This window comes from Salvelinus alpinus, chromosome 18 (assembly GCF_045679555.1).
Source record: "Salvelinus alpinus chromosome 18, SLU_Salpinus.1, whole genome shotgun sequence".
Classification (NCBI taxonomy): domain Eukaryota; kingdom Metazoa; phylum Chordata; class Actinopteri; order Salmoniformes; family Salmonidae; genus Salvelinus; species Salvelinus alpinus.
In genome coordinates, this window is record NC_092103.1 from 25,743,578 (window position 1) to 25,767,184 (window position 23,607).

Below are 23,607 nucleotides of genomic sequence, written 5' to 3' on the forward strand. Positions count from 1 at the left end.
CCCCCCACAATCCCACGACCGCAAATAAATTGAGATTTTTTGGGATGAGTTGGACCGAAGTGAAGGAAAAGCAGCCAACAAGTGCTCAGCATATGTTGGAACCCCTTCAAGACTGTTGGAAAATCATTCCAGGTGAAGCTGGTTGAGAGAATACCAAGAGTGTGCAAAGCTGTCATCAAGTCAAAGGGTGACTATTTGAATAATCTTAAATATAAAATATATTTGTTTAAAAAAAAATTGGTTACTACATGATTCCATATGTGTTATTTCATAGTTTTGATGTCTTCACTATTATTCTACAATGTAGAAAATAGTAAAAATAATGAAAAACCCTTGAATGAGTAGGTGTTCTATAACTTTTGACCGGTAGTGTATATTGGTGTTTATATAATATTTTTTACAAGTGTACTGACATGTGACTGAAGGATTCCAGCTGCATCAGAAACCAAAAAAGTATTTAACTTCAACTTCTAGTTCAATGAATTGTGATATTAATGAAATGTATTGGGATAACTAGCTTCAGTCAAATGATGCAGGGAGTTGGTGCATCATTTAAACTTTATTTTGTTGGCCAGTAAACAGGTTTTAATAAAACAGTATATTAGTCTGTCAAATCAAATCAAATGCTATTTGTCACATGCGCCAAATACAACCTTACAGTGAAATGCTTACTGCTTGCTGGTCTCACAATTCTATTTATCTCTGTCTCAACTCCTCTTTAGTGTATTCTGGCTCAAATAAATAGGGCTGTATGTTCCGATGTAAAATAACATTTAAAAACTATTTTGGCGTCCAGCTCTTCTTGGAAAGAGGAATCATCAGAAACAGCCATTGAAGACCATTGTTTAGCAATCTCAGATCGACAGTGCATGGTAACATCAATTCTGTGAACCTGTAAACTAGCACCGTCCCCATTTTACAAAGCCAGGGAAAATGAGTCAACCTAGATATCCTGCAATATCCTGGCATATAGGAACATCGTTGAGATAAGTCCAACGGCTCTATTGAACAAGAACAAGCATATCTACTCGGTGCTAGCGTGATCGTGCAATCGGCGAAACACAAAGGCCACAATAATTGCTACAGCACATGACTCCATTCATTTTATATCAGACAGTAGGCTTAATCAACCAATGATGTCATTGGTTCAAAAAAAAAAAAAAAATACAGCTATAGTGTATAATTATGTCTGGAACACCCTCTCATCATTCAGAATTATGTAGGGAGACTGGAAAATCACCCCACATAGTGTCTAGCTGTGAAGGTTCCCTTTAAAATGTTGGTTACGCCTGCTGAGCAATGATATCAAGCACTTAACACCATCTAAAGGGCTGACCTCCGATGAGGACCCTAGAAAATAAACTATTGAATATTCACAGAATAGGGTAATTGTGCCTGAGAAAGTCAACTCCCACTGATTTACATGGAATGCAGATGCAGATTGGTTTTTCTATGGCGTTGTTGTTTTTGTTGTGTCACACCCTGATCTGTTTCACCTGTTCTCGTTATTGTCTCCACCCCCTCCAGGTGTCTCTTGTTTTCGCCAGTGTATTTAACCCTGTGTTCCTGTCTCTCTGTGCCAGTTCGTCTTGTATGTTCCAAGTCAACCAGCGGTTTTCCTGTTCGCCTGCTTTTTGCTATTCTCCTTGTTCTAGACCTCCCGTTTTGACCCTTGCCTGTTTCTGGACTCTGTACCTGCCTGCCTGACCATTCTGCCTGCCTTGAGAGGCTGTCTGCCACTCTGTACCGCCTGGACTCTGATCTGGTTTTGACCTTTTGCCTGTCCACGACCATTCTCTTGCCTATTCCTTTTGGATTAATAAACATTGTAAGACACCAACCATCTGCAACTGGGTCTCGCCTTGTGCGTTGATATGTTGGTTAACATAACTCCTCAATGTCAATCCACTCTGTGGAGCATTAGTCCATGGAACAGTTGGGAAATGGAAGGATGGGAGGCTGACGGCCTATTGTATTCTGCACAATAATGTTTACAATATTCTCAATCAAAGTGGTTAAGAATGCCTCAGGATATGTTAACATGTAATCATTGGGTTAATGAAACCTGTTGGCCTAGGTGTGACCAAGGGCTAGCTTATCTGGCTGGGGTGGGCAGGGGGGCCACATCAGGCATCTTTTATTGTAGTCTACCACCTATTTGAATGATTCCCTGAAACCTATACCCAGAGAATCCAATTTCGTTGGTAATGTCTTCATACATTCTTCCCTTTAAAAGGACTCAAAAAATTATTCACAAGCAAATAAATCACAAGCATTTGTTTTCAGAATCCACTAAGGGACTGGCGGTTTGCATCATAAGGATCAAATCTATTCAAAATGACTCCGCACTGACATTAAGGAATAACTGGATAGATGATTGTGTCGCTAAATTGATTCAATGACTCACGCAGTGGTCATCTGTGGTTTCTCTGTCGATAATCTGGATTTCGCTCCTCAGTAGCCTATCACCTCTACCCCAGCCTCTCTCTCTCTCTCTCCGCCCCAAAGCCGAGAGCTAGCTATTGGCTTGCGAGGTTTAATTATTTCACTCTCTCTCACAGGCTGCCCGACCACCGAAACACACACATCTATCCATCTCACTGTCTGCTCTGCGAACCAGATATGCCGCCACTCTTAGCCTTCCTCGGCTGAGGTGGCGACAGACTGGCCCTGTCTAAACGTCATCAGTGCGGGGTAACCTGTTACTGGTGACAAGGTCAACGACTGCAAATGCTCAAGTTCCGCGCGCAGAATCCGCGGGTCAGATAGGAAGGAAGAAAACCGGCGCAGTGATGGGACAGTTTTCGGGAGGATGCTACCTGAGTTTGGGCATCGTTGTGTTTCTCTGTTTGCAGTTCCCGACTACCTTGGGCCGAGGTAAGAACAGTTTAGAATGTGTGACTTTTTTTGATAGACCAGCGTGTTGTGCACGTATTTGCTCTAAAGTTGTCAGGGTGTGTTTTATGGGATCCAATTGCACAAGGCTAAACTTTGCCGTTATTTTCTCCGCATTTTAAATACTTCCCCTTCTTCTGTCAACACAAGTCCGCATTTGTAGCACCTATTATAGCCTATGCATGTGAGTTTATATGGTGCAAATATTTTTTTCCCATCATATCTGACCGTTGAATGATTATTCTAGGGAGTTAAAATGTTTCTCAATGCTGCGTTTTATCCCCGGTTTTGAACTGTGTCATGGACCTCTGGGGATGGATCGAAATTGCAACAGGCATGTGAACCAGCACCACGCTCGCGGTTTGATTAACCTCCGCCTTGATTAACTTTTAGGCTACACATGACATGTCGCCATCAGTTTCTGTTTCGGATGTTTTTACGATAACATTTGTGAATTCAAGCTAGAACATATAAAAAACATTTGATTTCCATGGCCACAAACTGTCAAGATGTTTTGCATGATGTGATGCGTAGCGGGGACAACCGTGGATATTCCATCGACCCACACACAGTGCAGAAGGCTGAAGTGAAGCTACAATTAATCACGTGACAATATTCAAGATAAAGACTGACTGACTGGCTGTTTATGATGGTCCAAATGTTTCCCGGAGAGACGCCTTTTGGTATTTAGTGTGAGTGAATTAACTCGTTGCGCACCGCTCTGTCAGTTATTCTATTCATTGACAGGTGTTGCTGTGATGGTCTCTCCAGGAGAGAGTGAATGGTTCACATCCCAAACACTGCTCTTTTATGTAACACATAGTTGATAGTGACAGCTTGGACATATTTGATTGAGTTGGAAAATGTTGTAATTGCAACAACCTCGTTTGAGAATTAAATTGTGTTAGGGTGAATAACATGATCATTAGACTGTTTGGTACGATTCGACTGATATAGAGTGCATTCAGAAAGTATTCAGACCCCTTGACTTTCCTCTCATCAATCTACACACAATACCCCATAATGACAAAGCAAAAACAGGTTTATAGATTTTTTTTAAACAAATTTATAAAATAAAAATAAAACGGAAATATAGCATTTACTTAAGTATTCAGACCCTTTACTCAGTACTTTGTTGAAGCACCTTTGGCAGCAATTGCAGCCTCGAGTCTTCTTGGGTATGACGCTACAAGCTTGGCACACCTGTATTTGGGGAGTTTCTCCCACTCTTCTCTGAAGATCCTCTCAAGCTCTGTCAGGTTGGATGAGGAGTGTCGCTGCACAGCTATTTTCAGGTCTCTCCAGAGATGATCGATCGGGTTCAAGTCGAGGCACTCCTGTGTTGTCTTGGCTGTGTGCTTAGGGTCGTTGTCCTGTTGGAAGGTGAACCTTCGCCCCAGTCTGAAGTCCTGAGAGCTCTGGAGCAGGTTTTCATCAAAGATCTCTCTGTACTTTGCTCCGTTCATCTTTCCCTCGATCCTGACTAGTGTCCCAGTCCCTGCCGCTGAATAACATCCCCAAGCATTATGCTGCCACTTCCATGCTTCACTGTAGGGATGGTGCCAGGTTTCCTCCAGACTTAACGCTTGGCATTTATGCCCGTGTTCAATCTTGGTTTCTTCAGATCAGAGAATCTTGTTTGTCATGGTCTGAGTCCTTTAGGTGCCTTTTGGCAAACTCCAAGCGGGCTGTCATGTGCCTTTTACTGAGGAGTGGCTTCCGTCTGGCCACTCTACCATAAAGGCCTTGATTGGTGGAGTGCTGCAGAGATAGTTGTCCTTCTGGAAGGTTCTACCATCTCCACATAGGAACTTTGTAGCTCTGTCAGAGTGAACATTGGGTTCTTGGTGACCTCCCTGACCAAGGCCCTTCTCCCCCCAATTTGGCCGTGAGCTCTAGGAAGAGTCTTGGTGGTTCCAAACGTCTTCCAATTAATAATGATGGAGGACACGGTGTTCTTGGGGACCTTCAATGCTGCTGAAATATTTTGGTACCCTCCCCAGATCTGTGCCTCGACACAATCCTGTCTCAGAGCTCTACGGACAATTCATGGCTTGGTTTTTGCTCTGACATGCACTGTCAAATGTGGGACCTTATATAGACAGGTGTGTGCCTTTCCATATCATGTCCAATCAATTGAATTTACCACAGGTGGACTCCAAGTTGTAGAAGGATGATCAACGGAAACAGGACACACCTGCGCTCAATTTCGAGGCTTATAGCAAAGAGTCTGAATACTTATGTAAATAAGGTATTTCTGTTTTTTATTTTTAATAGATTTGCCACAATTTAAATGTTTTTTTTTGCTTTGTCATTATGGGGAATTGTGTATAGATTGATGAAGAACATTTTTAATTTCATCAATTTTAGAATAAGGCTGTAACGTATCAAAATGTGGAAAAAATCAATGGGTCTGAATACTTTCTGAATGCACTGTAAGTCCTGCTATAGGTCTCACTGGACCCTATCACGATGTTCTCCTCCCTGTTGAATCAACCCTGACCTCTTGACGTAAACCATATCTTACAATGAGGCATTTGCAAGTCAATTAGCGAAATAGCCCTAAGGATTTGATTCTTGCATATCAAGTATTGAAATCAACTTGAACCTGCATAATATAAATATTAGATTTAGGACTATATTCAGCTGTTGGGGTTGTGGCTGAGTAGGTTGTGATACTGTGTATTGGGAAACGGTGCATCGGTCTGCTTAAGTTTATTAATAAGGCATTGGATCCATCCCCATCCTTTCAGGCTTGTAAATAACACTTATTGTCATTTTCACTCTTCCTTCCTCTGTCATTTTTCTCCTCATTCTTACTGTCTTGGCACCAGTAGCTTCCTACCCCTAATTATGTTTGTTGTTCTGAATCTCAATAGAGGATAATGGATATATCCAGACCATTGATAAAACTGATCAGCTCTTATGTGTGCTCACCCATCCTTTGGTGATAATATCCTAATGCCTGTTTCCATGTTATATTATTCTGTTATGTATACTTGTTTCATGATCCACTATATCAGAAGCACAATCGAGACATCGCCTGCAGTTGTACAGAGTAGAGTCGGAAGTTTACATACACTTAGGTTGGAGTCATTAAAACTTGGTTTTCAACCACTCCACACATTTCTTGTTAACAAACTATAGTTTTGGCAAGTCGGTTAGGACATCTACTTTGTGCATGGCACAAGTCATTCTTCCAACAATTGTTTACAGACAGATTATTTCACTTATAATTCACTGTATCACAATTCCAGTGGGTCCGAAGTTTACATACACTAAGTTGACTGTGTCTTTAAACAGCTTGGAAAATTCCAGAAAATGTCATGGCTTTAGAAGCTTCTGATAGGCTACTTGACATAATTTGAGTCAATTGGAGGTGTACCTGTGGATGTATTTCAAGGTCTACCTTCAAACTCCGTGCCTCTTTGCTTGACATCATGGGAAAATCCAAAGAAATCAGCCAAGACCTCAAAAAGAAATTGTAGACCTCCACAAGTCTGGTTCATCCCTGGGAGCAATTTCCAAACGCCTGAAGGTACCACGTTCATCTGTACAAACAATAGTATGCAAGTATAAACACCATGGGCCAACGCAGCCGCCATACCGCTCAGGAAGGAGACACGTTCTGTCTCCTAGAGATTAACGTACTTTGGTGCGAAAAGTGCAAATCAATCCCAGAACAACAGCAAAGGACCTTGTGAAGATGCTGGAGGAAACAGGTACAAAAATATCTATATCCATATAACCTGAAAGGCCGCTCAGCAAGGAAGAAGCCACTGCTCCAAACCGCCATAAAAAAAAGCCAGACTACGGTTTGCAACTGCACATGGGGACAAAGACCGTACTTTTTGGAGAAATGTCCTCTGGTCTGATGAAACAAAAATAGAACTGTTTGCCATAATGACCATTGTTATGTTTGGAGGAGAAATGGGGATGCTTGCAAGCTGAAGAACACCATCCCAACCGTGAAGCACGGGGGTGGCAGCATCATGTTAAAGGTGAAATAAAAATAAAAATAAATAAATGTTGTGGGGGTGCTTTGCTGCCGGAGGAAAATTATGTGGATATATTGAAGCAACATCAGTCAAGACATCAGTCAGGAAATTAAAGCTTGGTCGCAAATGGGTCTTCCCAAATGGACAATGACCCCAAGCATGCTTCCAAAGTTGTGGCAAAATGGCTTAAAGACAACAAAGTCAAGGTATTGGAGTGGCCATCACAAAGCCTTGACCTCAATCCTATAGAAAATTTGTGGGCAGAACTAAAAAAGCGTGTATGAGCAAGGAGGCCTACAAACCTGACTCAGTTGCACCAGCTCTGTCAGGAGGAATGGGCCAAAAGTCACCCAACTTATTGTGGGAAGCCTTTGGAATACTACCTGAAACGTTTGACCCAAGTTAGACAATTTAAAGGCAATGCTAAAAAATACTAATTGAGTGTATGTAAATGTCTGACCCACTGGGAATGTGATGAAAGAAATTAAAGCTGAAATAAATCATTCTCTCTACTATTATTCTGATATTTCACATTCTTAAAATAAAGTGGTGATCCTAACTGACCTAAGACAGGGAATTTTTACTCTGAATAAATGTCAGGAATTGTGAAAAACTGAATTTAAATGTATTTGGCTAAGGTGTATGTAAACTTCCGACTTAAACGTTTTATATTAAATGGAGTGACCTGAGTATTGGGGCTGAGGAGAGGAGAGAGACACACAGAAGCAGCAGCAGGTTTGACACAGTGCTGTTGGATGTTTCAGTTGCGACTCTCACCATCTGATATAGAGAGAGAGGGGGATATGAATTATTGGCTATGTAGTGGAGTCATCTGTGGGAGAACTCATGTTTAATTTATCTCAAATATGGCAACCCACATCTCCAGCCACCACTTTGATTTAACTGACATTAAACGCAAGGAATTCATGAGCTCAATATCACAACCTGGACTCAGGGGTAGACGTAACATGGTAAACGGTAAAATCCGGGACACTCAAATTAGTATTATGTTACGTTTGGTATGGTATGTATTAATTTGTGGATGTCCATCCTTCATTTCGTATGATATGTTACGAATTGCAATTCATATGATTTGTTGTGGCTAATGGTAGCTAGGTGGCTAGATGGCTAGGGGTTAGGGTTAGGAGTTAGGTTCACCCCCTAGAGCCGATATCCACGCCCCTGTGGAAATCGAATAAGCATAATAAAAACACCCCTCCAAAATCCATCTGTTTAATCTAGAGATATCAGTTTTTTTTGTATGGGATGCATCGCAAACCACTGCATCCGCCATTGTCGGCCTACCACATCTGTGGAAAATTGTCTTTTCATATCTGTAGCATCCGAACGGTTTGGCCATCAAACAATTATGGAAAAATTAGATTCTCATAAACATGGTGGTTTTCTCCATTTTCTTCCACAAAGCGTCTGAAATCGGTACTGCTGATTTGCCAAATTCTGTCTGTAGTTGCTGAACTTTTTGGGCTACATACTAATATGACCCTACCATCGAAAGATGAGAATCTCACAAACAAGTCCAGTGTCTTCAGAAAGTATTCACACCCTGTTACGGCTCTCGTTGGTGGTGGGAAGAGTGGACCAAAGCGCAGCGTGGAAAGTGTTCATGATTCTTTTATTTTCAAAAACACTGATACAAAATAACAAACGTGAAAACGAAAGCGCACAGTTCTGTCAGGCAGAAAACACGAAACAGAAAACAAGATCCCACAAAACCCAAAAGGAAAATGACAACTTATGTATGATCCCCAATCAGAGACAACGATAGACAGCTGCCTCTGATTGGGAAACACACACGGCCAAAAACAAAGAAATAGAAAACATAGACTTTCCCACCCGAGTCACACCCTGACCTAACCAAACATAGAAAATAATAAGGAACTCTAAGGTCAGGGCGTGACACACCCCTTTAACTTTTCCACATTTTGTTGTGTTACAAATTGGGATTAATATTGATTGAATTGTAATTTCTGGTCAACATTCTACACAAAATACTCTAATGACAAATTGGATTACAAATTCTAACAATTATTACAAATGAATGAAAAATAAAACACTAAAATAACATATTGATTAGATAAGTATTCACACCCCTGAGTCAATACTTAGAATCACCTTCGCCAGCGATTACAAGTGTGAGTCTTTCTCTAAGAACTTTCCACATCTGGATTGGCTAACATTAACCCATTATTCTTTTCAAAATTCTTCAAGTTCTGTCAGATTTGTTGTTGATCATGGTTAGACCTGCCTGGTTAAATGAATAGACAACCATTTTCAGGTCTTGCCATAGATTTTCAAGTAGATTTAAGTCAAAACTGTAACTCAGCCACTCAGGAACATTCACTGTCTTCTTGTAAGTAACTCCAGTGTAGATTGGGCCTGGTTTTGGGTTTATTGTCCCACTGAAAGGTGAATTCCTCTCCCAGTGTCTGGTGGAAAGCAGACTGAACCAGGTTTTTCTCTAGGATTTTGTGTGCTTAGCTTTACGATTACAAGCATACCCATAACAGGATGCAGCCACCACTATGCTTGAAAATATGGGAAGTGGTACTCAGTAATGTGTTGTATTGGATTTGACCCAAACATAACATTTTGTATTCAGGACAAAAAGTGAATTGCTTTGCCACATTTTTTGCAGTATTACTTTAGTGCCTTGTTGCAAACAGGATGCATGTTTTGGAATATTTTTATTCTGTACAGGCTTTATTGTTTTCACTCTGTCAATTAGGTTAGTATTGTGGAGTAACTACAATGTTGTTGATCCATCCTCAGTTTTCTCCTATCACAGCCATTAAACTTTGTAACTGTTTTAAAGTCACCATTGGTCTCATGGTGAAATCCCTGAGCGGTTTCCTTCCTCTGCGACAACTGAGTTAGGAAGGACGCCTATATCTTTGTAGTGACTGGGTGTATTGATACACCATCCAAAGTGTAATTAATAACTTCACCATGCTCAAAGGGATATTCAATGTCTGCTTTTAATTTTTTTACCATCTATCAAAAGGTGCCCTTCTTTGCGAGGCATTGAAAAACTTCCCTGGTCTTTGTGGTTAAATTTGTGTTTGAAAGTCACTGCTCAACTGAAGGACCTTACAGATCATTGTATATGTGGGGTACAGAGATGAGGTAGTCATTCAAAAGCCATGTTAAAACACTATTATTGCACACAGAGCGAGACCATGCAACTTATTATGTGACTTATTAAGCACATTTTTCCTCATAACTTATTTACTCTTCATAACAAAAGGGTTGAATGCTTATTGACTCAATAAATTTCAGCTTTTCATTTGTTATAATTTTGTAAACATTTCTCAAAACATAATTCCAATTTGACAATATGAGTATTGTGTGTTGGCCAGTGACAAAAAAACATCTAAATGTAAGAGAAAATGTGGAAAAAGTCAAGGGTTATTATGCTCATCTGAAGGTAGCCTTGTAGCAGTTTAAAGTCTTGTACTAGTGCCCAAATACTTTTTTATAAATATTCCAGAACTTTCTTATATCTCTCAGATATATACTGAGCAAAAATATACATGCATGACCTCCCGAGTGGCACAGCGGTCTAAGGCACTACAGATCCATGTTTGATCCCTGGCTGTGTCCCAGCCGGCCGCGACCGGGAGACCCATGAGGTGGGGCACAATTGGTCCAGCGTCATCCGGGTTAGTGGAGGGGCTGGCCGGCTAGGATGACCTTGTCCCATCGCGCTGTCACGACTCCTGTGGCGGGCCGGATGCATGCACACTGACATGGTCGCCAGTTGGATGGTGTTTCCTCCGACATATTGATGCGGCTGACTTCCGGGTTAAGCGGGCAGTGTGTCAAGAAGCATTGCGGCTTGGCAGGGTCGTGTTTTGGAGGACGCATAGCTCTCGAACTTCGCCTCTTCAAAGATATAAAATTCAAGTCGGAAGTTTACATACACTTAGGTTGAAGTCATTAAAACTTGTTTTTCAACCACTCCACAAATTTCTTGTTAACAAACTATAGTTTTGGCAAGTCGGTAAGGATATCTACTTTGTGCATGACACAAGTAATTTTTCCAACAATTGTTTCCAGACAGATTATTTCACTTATAATTCACTGTATCACAATTCCAGTGGGTCAGAAGTTTACATACACTAAGTTGACTGTGCCTTTAAACAGCTTGGAAAATTCCAGAAAATTATGTCATGGCTTTAGAAGCTTCTAATAGGCTAATTGACATAATTTGAGTCAATTGGAGGTGTACCTGTGGATGTATTTCAAGGCTTACCTTCAAACTCAGTGCCTCTTTGCTTGACATCATGGGAAAATCCAAAGAAATCAGCCCAAAAAATTGTAGACCTCCACAAGTCTGGTTCATCTTTTGGAGCAATTTCCAAACGCCTGAAGGTACCACGTTCATCTGTACAAACAATAGTATGCAAGTATAAACACCATGGGACCACGCAGCCGTCATACCGCTCAGGAAGGAGATGCATTCTGTCTCCTAGAGATGAACGTACTTTGGTGTGAAAAGTGCAAATCAATCCCAGAACAACAGCAAAGTACCTTGTGAAGATGCTGGAGGAAACAGGTACAAAGTATCTATATCCACAGTAAAATGAGTCCTATATCGACATAACATGAAAGGCCGCTCAGCAAGGAAGAAGCCACTGCTCCAAACCGCCATAAAAAAGCCAGACTACGGTTTGCAACTGCACATGGGGACAAAGATCGTACTTTTTTGAGAAATGTCCTCTGGTCTGATACAACAACAATAGAACTGTTTGGCCATAAAGACCATTGTTATGTTTGGAGGGAAAAGGGGGAGGCTTGCAAGCCGAAGAACACCATCCCAACCGTGAAGCACGGGGGTGGCAGCATCATGTTGTGGGGGTGCTTTGCTGCAGGAGGGTCTGGTGCACTTCACAAAATAGATGGCATCATGAAGTAGGAAAATTATGTGGATCGATTGAAGCAACATCACAAGACATCAGTCAGGAAGTTAAAGCTTGGTCGCAAATGGGTCTTCCAAATGGACAATGACCCCAAGCATACTTCCAAAGTTGTGGCAAAATGGCTTAAGGACAACAAAGTCAAGGTATTGGAGTGGCCATCACAAAGCCCTGATCTCAATCCTATATGAAAATTTTTGTGCAGAACTGAAAAAGTGTGTGCGAGCAAGGAGGGCTACAATCCTGACACAGTTGCACCAGCTCTGTCAGGAGGAATGGGCCAAAATTCACCCAACTTATTGTGGGAAGCTTGTGGAAGGCTACCTGAAACGTTTGACCCAAGTTAAACAGTTTAAAGGCAATGCTACCAAAAACTAATTGAGGGTATGTAAACTTCTGACCCATTGGGAATGTGATGAAAGAAATGAAAGTTGAAATAATCCATTCTCTCAACTATTATTCTGACATTTCACATTCTTAAAATAAAGTGGTGATCCTAACTGACCTAAGACAGGGAATTTTTACTCTGATTAAATGTCAGGAATTGTGAAAAACTGAGTTTAAATGTATTTGCCTAAGGTGTATGTAAACTTCCGACTAACTGTACATACAGGACCAGTCAGAAGTTTTGACACACCTTTTATATCCAGGTTTTTCTTTCTTTTTTTATTATTTTCTACTTTGTAGAATATCTATGAAATAACACATATGGAATCATGTAATAACCAAAAATGTGTTAAACAAATCAAAATATATTTTATATTTGAGATTCTTCAAATAGCCACCATTTTCCTTGATGACAGCTTTGCACACTCTTGGCATTCTCTCAACCAGCTTCACCTGGAATGCTTTTCCAACAGTCTTGAAGGAGTTCCCACATATGCTGAGCACTTATTGGCTGCTTTTCCTTCACTTAGCGGTCTAAACCATCTCAATTGGGTTGAGGTCGGGCGATTGTGGAGGACAGGTCATCTGATGCAGCACTCCATCACTCTCATTCTTGGTCACATAGCCCTTACACAGTCTGGAGGTGTATACGGTCTATTCACAGCCTGAACGCTCTGTCATTCAGCTTACAGTAGCAGCCAATGTGTGGTGTTCAATGTTGGCCTTACATTACATGAGACAAAAAAAAAAAAAAAAAAAACACGAGATCCTTGACATTAACTTGCTTGTCCTTCAGACAAGGACGTGACTAATAATGTTGTGTTTTTATGCAAGAAACTACTTTACAAAATAAAATGCATTATTATTCCAATACCATTATTACAGATAATCAGACAAATTATGCTAATCTCAGCCTATTGCTAGTTTATTCAAACCTGTCTCAAAATACAACACTGCCCCTTTAAGACAAAAAGAAGAAGTCTAGGAATGTGCATGTTTTGTGCTCTTGTAGGAAGCAATCACTCCCTCATTGCTGAATTACAAATTATTTATAACTGGGATAATAACTCACTAACTACGCAGTTTTACAGCTATTTTCTCGCAATTCTACACATTTTGCCATAGGGTGGAGAGAAATGCAGTTTTCTACGTGATATATGACTGAGAGTTACAAGAAAATCAATGGGGGCCCCACTGTTGGTGATTCGACCATGATTACTGCAAGTTTAGATAGTTGACCGCAAGACTAACTTACATCTGGCTGCATTGGACCTTTAAAGCAAGTTTTCTGCAATTCTACACATTTTACAATGGGGTGGAGAGAACTTTTCAATTTTATAACAAATGTTCATTTTGCTATGGGGCAGAGAGAGAAAAATAGAAAAGTCTATTTTAACATATTCCTCATCCATGGATTTATGTGGATTTATATGGAATCTTGTTTTTTGTTGGATTTGTTTCTCTCATTTGACATCTTTGTGGTGTATCTTTGTTGGCTTAGATGAGCTGTTGTCATTACGAACCTCCCGTGATTTCCCCCCACTGTTTTGGTGTGTTTGTGCGCGTGTGTTCACCCATGTGTGTTAGTTTGTGTCTCTCTTCATATGTGTATGGGATGTGCTGAAGCCTCAAGTGTTGTCAACTCCACTCTGCTGAAGATGTGCTGCACCGCTCTGCAACCGTTGTCTCTCTGCAGCCTTTGAGCTTTCCTCTCTGTGTTCGATAGGAACATTGTGTTGCTGTCAAGCGTTTGCTGAAAGGGTGCTGAAAGGGGAGCCTTGGAGATAACTGCCCATCCTCAATTCACCATTCACCACCTCTGTGGTATTGTGGTATTTGTGGTATTTCACTCAGTAGATATGGGTGAAATTGAACAAAATCCTGTTTCTTTTCGAATTCTTTGTGGATCTGTGTAATCTGAGGGAAATATGTGTCTCTAATATGGTCATACATTTGGCAAGAGGTTAGGAAGTGCAGCTCTCTCTCAACCTCTCTCTCTCTCAACCTCTCTCTCTCAACCTCTCTCTCTCAACCTCTTTCTCTCTCTCTCAACTTCTCAACCTTTTGCCCTGCTCCGCCAATGAGAAACACTTAACTGTTCTCCAGAAAGCTTTAATTTAATAAATATCCCCTCCCTTTCTCCTCCGTTTTTTTCCCTCCCTCCCTTGCAGCTCCTATCAGTGTAATTTAGTTTCAGCAGATTGTTGCTGTGACAAATACTTTGGCTCTGGAGCTATTCCTCACCTGATGGAGGGAGGAAGACAGAGTGAGAGAGATGGAGGGATGGAGAGAGAGGGGAAGGCTAGGGAGAGGGGAAGGCAGGAGGGTTGGAGAGTGGCATGCTGGGGTATCTGATGTTATCCGTCATTGCCATGGCAGCATTCGTCAATAACAGCAAGCATCTGTCACCTCGCTCCCTGATGAATTAATTTTAAAGGTAATCAAAAGCAAATAAATATTTAATGACTTCGAGGGCTGAGAAGAAGAGAAAAAAGGTGTGTTTGGAAAGGTTTTGGTCCCGGAAGGTAGAAAGTAAAGATTGGTGCCTGGATGAATCAATGAGTATACACTTAGACAACATTGATACCTTTCTTAATATGGCTAGTGCTAGTCCTTGGGGATGTGTGTGAACACCAGCACCACAATCAACCAATGATATGCAGCTAGTGCATAATATATTATTGATGCCATACAGCAAAATTGGTAATACTAACATAGAAAATAGATTCAATGGCTGTAGACTGTGTGCCTGAATAAATGACTCAATGCTTGTAACACATCCATCTCATTTGAAAGATCAGACAAGAACAAATACATTCATCAATACTGTACTACTGCTCTATTTTGACCCAGCCAGTTGGGTTTTGGGAATAACCCAACATGTTGGGTTGTTGGGATTACCCAAACATGGTTTAATTTACCATGTGTTATGTTTTTATTCATTTACATTCTGGGTTGACCCAGCAGCTAGGTCTTTTTTAATGTAACCCTTAGGTTATGTTCAGGAGGCATGGTTTATTAGGGGTGTGGCTTTTAGATATACGTTTTTGGCCACCTGTGAGAGTAAATGTCATTCATGTTCATCATGTTAAGTTTTCAAATGATGACATTTTAATATAACATATTTGTAACAAAGTAGGAACTATCCCAACATTAGAATTTGCATAGGCTCTTAATAATAAGGAACTCATACACTTGTGTAAGCCTCATTAAAGCTAGAAAATGTCACTGTTCAACCTTAACACGTGATAACAATACAACAGAACTGATTAACTGGAGTAACATTTTTTCCCACAGGTGGCCAAGAATAAGCCCCTAATAAGCCACTCCAGTCTTCTGATTTGACTAGGTCATATCTCAATAACCCAGCATTAATAACCCAGCATCAACAACCCAACCTTGCTCTTTTTAAAGAAAGCAACCCAACTAAGTGACCCAATGCCTGCAACCCAGCAGTTGGTTCATCCAAACAACCCAGATGTTTTGTGTGTGTAGTTATATACCTGTATATCAACAATATAACCTTTGCTATAAACTTAATCATATGCAAGTAGCATCATGTAATGTATAATAATAGGTCCGTGACTTACAGGGACTAGCATTACCTTGACAATTGAAATTAGCAAGCTTCAGAGAGGATTGTCTGTATTTTTAAAACACCCCAAAATCTGGTCTACTGATACATCTCAGTGTAGGAAATTATGGACTTAGCCAAGCTCAACCAGGGTGGTTATAAGGAAATCTATTAACTTGGCGGTGGCAGTGTTTGACACTAGCAGTTCGCTAATCATATTAGCGTCCTGTGTCTGTCATGGACAAGACAGACTTCTCACACAGACGTAAGACGTTTCATTACTGTCAGATCCCTCACTAACCATGAAGGGACCAAGTGATGCAATACTTGGCAAGGTGGCTGGCCTGACCAGTCATCCGTTCTCCAATCCCAATTTTGCCATCGGTCCCCCATTTTTTTTTTTTGAATTCCAATGAGGCGTGTTCTTTGTAGCGTGGAAGTGAAGGAGGACTAGATTGGGAGGTTAAAAAAAATATTACACTGAACAAAAATATGAACGCAACATGCAACAAATCCAAAGGTTTTACTGAGTTACAGTTCATATAAAGAAATCAGTCAATTTAAATAAATTCAGTAGGCCCTAATCTATGGATTTCACATGACTGGGAATACAGATTTTTATTTTATTTTAACTTTATTTAACTAGGCAAGCCAGTTACGAACAAATTCTTATTTTCAATGACAGCCTAGGAACAGTGGGTTAACTGCCTTGTTCAGTGGCAGAACGACAGATTTTTACCTTATCGGCTCTGGAATTCAATCTTGCAACCTTTCGGTTACTAGTCCAACGCTCTAACCACTAGGCTACCTGCCTCCCCATATGCATCTGTTGGTCACAGATACCTTAAAAAAATAGGTAGGGGCACGGATCAGAAAACTAGTCAGTATCTGGTGTGATCACCAATTGCCTCATGCAGCACGACACATCTCATTTGCATAGAGTTGATCCAGCTGCTGATTGTGACCTATGGAATGTTGTTCCACTCTGTTTCAATAGCTGTGCGAAGTTGTTGGATATTGGCGGGAACTGGAACACGCTCTCGTACATGTGGATCCAGAGCATCCCAGACATGCTCAATGGGTGATATGTCTGGTGAGTATGCAGGCCATGGAAGAATTGGGACATTTCCAGCCTCCAGGAATTGTTTACAGATCCTTGCGACATGGGGCCGTGCATTATCATACTGAAACATTGAGGTGATGTCGGCAGATGAATGGCCTCAGGATCTCGTCATGGTCAAACCGTGCATTCAAATTGCCATCGATAAAATGCAATTGTGTTCGTTTTCCCTAGCTTATGCCTGCTCATACCATAACCCCACCGCCACCATGGGGTTACTCTGTTCATATGATGTTGACATCAGCAACGCGCTCGCCCATACGACACCATACACGCTGTCTACCATCTGCACTGTATAATTGAAACTGGGATTCATCCGTGGAGAGCACACTTCTCCAGCATGCTATTTGCCATCGAAGGTGAGCATTTGCCCACTGAAGTCGGTTACGACGCCGAACTGCAGTCAGGTCAAGACCCTGTTGAGGATGACGAGCACACACATGAGCTTCCCTGAGACAGTTTCTGACAGAAATTCTTCGGTTGTGCAAACCTACAATTTCACCAGCTGTCCGGGTGGCTGGTCTCAGATGATCCTGGATGTGGAGGTCCTGGGCTGGCGTGGTTACATGTGGTCTGCGGTTGTGAGACCCGTTAGATGTACTGCCAAATTCTCTAAAACGACATTGAAGCTGGCTTATGGTAGAGAAATTAACAATCATTTCTCAGGTGTTCAGCTCTGGTGGACATTCCTGCAGTCAGTATACCAATTGCACGCGCCCTCAAAATTTGATGACAAAACTATACATTTGTGTCCTTTTATTGTCCCCAGCACAAGGTGCTCCTGTGTAATGATCATGTTGTTAAATCAGATTCTTTATATGCCACACCTGTCAGGTGGATGGATTTATCTTGGCAAAGAAAAAATTGTCACTCACAGGGATGTAAACAAATTTGTGCAAAACATTTGAAAGAAATAAGCTTTTTGTGCGTATGGACAATTTCTAGGATCTTTTATTTCACCTCATGAAACATGGGAGCAACACTTTACATGTTGCGATTCTATTTTTGTTCAGTATATGTTGTCATACACCTGATAGGGGCAGTGAAATGTGTTGTTTTACAGGGTCAGCCATAGTAGTATGACACCCCTGAAGAAAATTAGAGTTAAGAGCCTTGCTCAAGGGCACATCGACCGTTTTTTATTTTTAACCTTGTCGGCTCGGTTATTCGAACCAGCGATCTTTCGGTTACTTGCCCAAAACTCTACCCACTGGCTACCTGCCGCTCATACATTATTCATAGCACCCCTTCCCTGTCTGTCTGTCCTCCTAGGATGATTAAAGTGTTTGTGAGTGTCATTGTGGTGCAGCATAGCCTCTCGACAGATTAACTCTGACCTTTTCTCATTTCGGAAAAAGTCTGTCCTCCGTCCTCTCCTCCGTCTGTCTCCTCCGTGACCCGGAAACCGAAAAGTGGTTGAGGAGAGTGCCACCTTTCAACAAGGGTAGCCATGTGTATCCTACCCGTGTCCTTCACTGAAGAGTTTTGATATCTGCCACACCACTTTTGAAACGGTTGTTTTTTTCCGAAGGAGAAAGCATGCAAACATTTAAAAATGATAAGCTACTTATCCTTTTTTGCATAAAATGTCTTGCACAACTAGCTAAATATTTTTTTTCACTTTAAATATTTATGTACCATTGTTTGCCTGATGTGACAAGTGGAGAGGAGTCTCTCCATTCATACAGCACATTTCTGTCCACGTTCATTCTCCTTGCTGCCTCTCCTTGATTGCCATTGGCCTTCTTGAAAAGCAGGTGAGAGAGGACACAGGAGTTGAGCAAATCCAATTGAGAAAAGGCCCTTGCCTCGCTCCCTCACCTCAGGCACCACGGCTTGTAAAACCGACAAGGCTTTTTCTTCCTTACAATAAAATGGGGAATGAATTTCCAAGGCCCTTTGAAGATTTCCTCTACGCTCTCTTTTCAGAAATTCTCAACTCTGCAAAAAATTATCTAATGCAATATTAGAATTCAATGGAGGCTTTCAAAATGAGCATTCACCATCAGCCTTGAACTGAAGGTTTTAGACGGCTTATAGGTTTTGCTGGGCAATCATAATCACACGCAACTAAAACTCTAGTTACCTGCCGAAGGATTTGCATAATCACTCAATTTATTTCCCATTATTCATCAACACAAACACATATTTATTTTAACAAGTTACTCTTACTTCTAAAAACATTGGCACAATTTCTTTAATTCTTTAATTTACCGCGTTACAACCTGGATTAGGTGATTTAGCCCATGCTGCAGAGCCAGGCGCTTTGTTCCTCGTTATGAGAGCTGTGTTTTTCTCCTCAGAGAGGGGTTTGCCTTTGTTAGAGTATTTTAGTGGTTGGGTGTATAACAGCAATCCTCCTGCTGTGCTGCCGTGGTGGGAGACAGAGCACTACGGGACTGAGAGGCACACCTGTGTCTGCAGCAGATGGTGGAGACAGCCCTGCGAATTATTTCAAATCCTTTCCGCGCCTCATGCCTCGCTCTCTCTCTTACATCCCTCTAGAAGTCTAGATAATGCTCTCTCGCTCCCTCTCTACATCTCCTTAGATAAGGCTCTCTCGCTCCCTCTCTCCATCCCTCTAGATACTGCTCTCTCGCTCCCTCTCTCCATCCCTCTAGATACTGCTCTCTCGCTCCCTCTCTCCATCCCTCTAGATACTCCTCTCTCCATCCCTCTAGATAATGCGCTCTCGCTCCCTCTCTACATCTCCTTAGATAAGGCTCTCTCGCTCCCTCTCTACATCTCTCTAGATAATGCTCTCTCGCTCCCTCTACATCTCTCTAGATACTGCTCTCTCGCTCCCTCTCTCCATCCCTCTAGATAATGCTCTCTCGCTCCCTCTCTCCATCCCTCTAGATACTCCTCTCTCGCTCCCTCTACATCTCTCTAGATACTGCTCTCTCGCTCCCTCTCTCCATCCCTCTAGATAATGCTCTCTCGCTCCCTCTACATCTCTCTAGATACTGCTCTCTCGCTCCCTCTCTACATCCCTCTAGATAATGCTCTCTCGCTCCCTCTACATCTCTCTAGATACTGCTCTCTCGCTCCCTCTACATCTCTCTAGATACTGCTCTCTCGCTCCCTCTCTCCATCCCTCTAGATAATGCTCTCTCGCTCCCTCTCTCCATCTCTCTAGATACTGCTCTCTCGCTCCCTCTACATCCCTCTAGATACTGCTCTCTCGCTCCCTCTCTCCATCCCTCTAGATAATGCTCTCTCGCTCCCTCTCTCCATCCCTCTAGATACTGCTCTTTCGCTCCCTCTACATCTCTCTAGATACTGCTCTCTCGCTCCCTCTCTCCATCCCTCTAGATAATGCTCTCTCGCTCCCTCTCTCCATCCCTCTAGATACTGCTCTTTCGCTCCCTCTACATCTCTCTAGATACTGCTCTCTCGCTCCCTCTCTCCATCCCTCTAGATAATGCTCTCTCGCTCCCTCTACATCTCTCTAGATACTGCTCTCTCGCTCCCTCTCTACATCCCTCTAGATAATGCTCTCTCGCTCCCTCTACATCTCTCTAGATACTGCTCTCTCGCTCCCTCTCTACATCCCTCTAGATAATGCTCTTTCGCTCCCTCTACATCTCTCTAGATACTGCTCTCTCGCTCCCTCTCTACATCCCTCTAGATAATGCTCTCTCGCTCCCTCTACATCTCTCTAGATAATGCTCTCTCGCTCCCTCTACATCTCTCTAGATAATGCTCTCTCGCTCCCTCTACATCCCTCTAGATAATGCTCTCTCACTCCCTCTACATCCCTCTAGATAATGCTCTCTCACTCCCTCTACATCCCTCTAGATACTGCTCTCTCGCTCCCTCTCTCCATCCCTCTAGATAATGCTCTCTCGCTCCCTCTACATCTCTCTAGATACTGCTCTCTCGCTCCCTCTCTCCATCCCTCTAGATACTGCTCTCTCGCTCCCTCTCTCCATCCCTCTAGATACTGCTCTTTCGCTCCCTCTACATCTCTCTAGATCAGGGGTGTCAAACATACGGCCCGCGGGCCGGAACCGGCCCCCAAGGAGGTTCGATCAGGCCCGCAGGATAATTTGAAAGTGGAAAAAATGCATAAAAGACATGGAATTAATATTTTTAATTCGCTGCAATTCATGGATTATCCGCTAAGGGGCGCACTCTTTCCATCAGAGTAGAAGACAAGCTGCATCACTGAGACAGACTGAAAACAGCAGACGGTATCAATGCGCCATCTGCTGCTTGTTACGACGTTGTTAATACCTTAATACCTCATTAGCCAAAATGTCGTTATCCAAACGGAGAAAAGTAGATAAGGAGTGTAGAATTTTCAAAGAAAAATGGACCACGTCCTATTTATTTACAGAGATGCACGGAAAACCTTCGTGCTTGGTGTGTTTGCAACAAGTTTCGGTATTGAAGGAATATAATATTCGACGCCACTACGAGACTCATCACAGCGAAAAATATGACGGCTTGCAAGGACAACTGAGAAGAGATAAGATTAACGAATTGCTGGCGGGTCTGAGGAAACAGCAGTCAACTTTCATCCAGAGCCGAGAAGTCAGTGAAGCAGCGGTAAAAGCCAGCTACCTAATTGCTAGCGAAATAGCATTAGCATCGAAGCCGTATTCCGACGGTGACTTTGTTAAACGATGCATGATGAAGGCGGCTGAACTTGTATGTGCCGAGAAGCGACAAGCTTTTGCCAATATTAGCCTGACGAGGAATACTATAGCAGAGAGGATTTCGGAACTATCGGCAGATTTAGACAGTCAATTGAAACAGAGAGTCAAGTCATTTATTGCATTTTCCGTGGCAATTGACGAGAGCACTGACATCACAGACGTGGCCCAACTGGCCATATTTATTCGAGGAGTTGATGAGACATTGACTGTTACTGAAGAGTTTCTTGAGTTGGTGCCAATGATGGACACCACAACAGCCCTGGACATTTTCGGCTCTGTCGTTGCTGCATTGGACAGAGTTGGAGTGGACTGGTCCCGCGCTGTCAGCCTGGCTACAGACGGCGCGCCATCCATGGTCGGAAAGAAAGCAGGTGTCGCGACAAAGTTCAAAGACAAAGTTCAAGCCCTTAATGGAGGAGATCGTTTCTGGACATTTCACTGTATTTTGCACCAGGAGGCATTGTGTTGCAAGTCGCTGAAAATGGACCACGTCATGGAGGTGGTTGTTCGCACTGTAAATTTCATCCGGTCCAGAGGTCTGAACCATCGTCAGTTTGACAAACTTCTCAGCGACAGCAACATTACCCACAGCCTGCCATACCACACTGAAGTGAGATGGTTAAGCCGAGGCGCTGTGCTGAGGCATTTCTTTGATCTACGAGAGGAAATCGGACAGTTCATGGAGAAAAAAGGAAAACCGGTGTTGGAATTACAATCTCAGGAATGGCTACGGGACCTTGCATTCTTGGTTGATATTACTGAACACTTGAACAATCTGAACAAAATGTTGCAAGGCCGCAAAAAAGTTGTCACAGTTTTCTGACAACATACATGCATTTAAGTTGAAGCTGACTTTGTGGGAGATGCAACTGGCAAATGGCAACCCTGCTCATTTCCCCTGTCTGAGAGATGTGTGTGTGACCAGACCTGATGCGGACATGAAACGGTACAAAGACAAAATTGCAGGACTACTGCGGGAGTTTGAGAAACGTTTTCAGGTATTTGGTGAACTTGAGACAGAATTTTCAGTTTTTCGCTCACCTTTCACAGTTAAAGCTTCTGATCTGCCGGTCGAAATTCAGCTAGAGATAATTGATTTGCAGTGTGATGCAGATTTGAAGGGCAAATTTGCCTCTGTAGGTCTGGACAGATTTTATCAGTATCTACTACCAGGGTACCCCAAATTAACAGCCCTGGCTGCTAAAATTTTGTGCATGTTTGGGACAACCTACCTTTGTGAACAAATTTTCTCAGTGATGAATATCAATAAAACAAAAATGCGTTCAAGGCTCACAAACAAGCACTTAAATGACATTCTGAAAGTGACAGCTAGTCAGGACATGACACCTGGTGTTGATGCACTTGTACAGGCCAAAAGATGCCAAGTTTCAGGAACAAATACAAGTCCAGACTAGACTAACACCTTTAAAATGCTGCCTTAGATACTGTTTGCATTGAAAGAATACAGCTCTGTGAAGATGAATCCTTACTGTGGTGATTTAAAAAAATGTGCACTTTAATGTTAGTCAGCAGCTTCAAAACAAAAGTTGTGTGATGGAATTCTACTGTTCATACAACTCCATAAATTTTCAGTATGTATTGTATGTGTATGTATGTTTCATGTATGAAGTTTACAGATTTACAGGACAGGCGAACACTTTCTTCATTACACATTTAAAATCACTCTCCTTAGTTTGTAAGGTGTACGCAGGGATTACATTTAGATTTTATATGCGTATGTGTAAGTGGTTTAAAAATTCCTTTCTTTAAAAGTCTCATTTAATCTTAAAGTGCATTACTATATTTTTCAGTACCAATTAAAGTTTTGTGCCTTTGTACAATCAGTGGGATCAGTTGCAATGCATATTTGTGAATGATAAAAGTAAATTGCACATTTGTCTAAGGAAATATGAGGTGTTTCATTAAATGTTTTGTAAAAGGATAGTTCATTAAATTTCAATATTTTCCTAATGTTCTTGTGCTTCTTTACACCAAAACAAAGGAAAGACATGATATTTTGGTTATTTATAGC

General features: G+C 41.9%; 1 protein-coding gene across 2 annotated transcripts in view; it reads left to right on the forward strand.

The window, feature by feature from the left end:
• Window positions 1-2,539: 2,539 nt before the first annotated feature.
• LOC139544084 (netrin receptor UNC5D-like) overlaps window positions 2,540-23,607 on the forward strand; it is a 325,348-nt gene continuing 304,280 nt past the window's right edge. Inside the window, exon 1 of one of the 2 annotated variants that reach the window (XM_071350829.1) lies at window positions 2,540-2,877. In XM_071350829.1, coding sequence (XP_071206930.1) covers window positions 2,793-2,877 — 85 coding nt within the window. In that variant the 5' untranslated portion in view covers window positions 2,540-2,792. The remainder of the gene's footprint in view (window positions 2,878-23,607) is intronic. The other variant, XM_071350828.1, reaches the window with a different exon arrangement.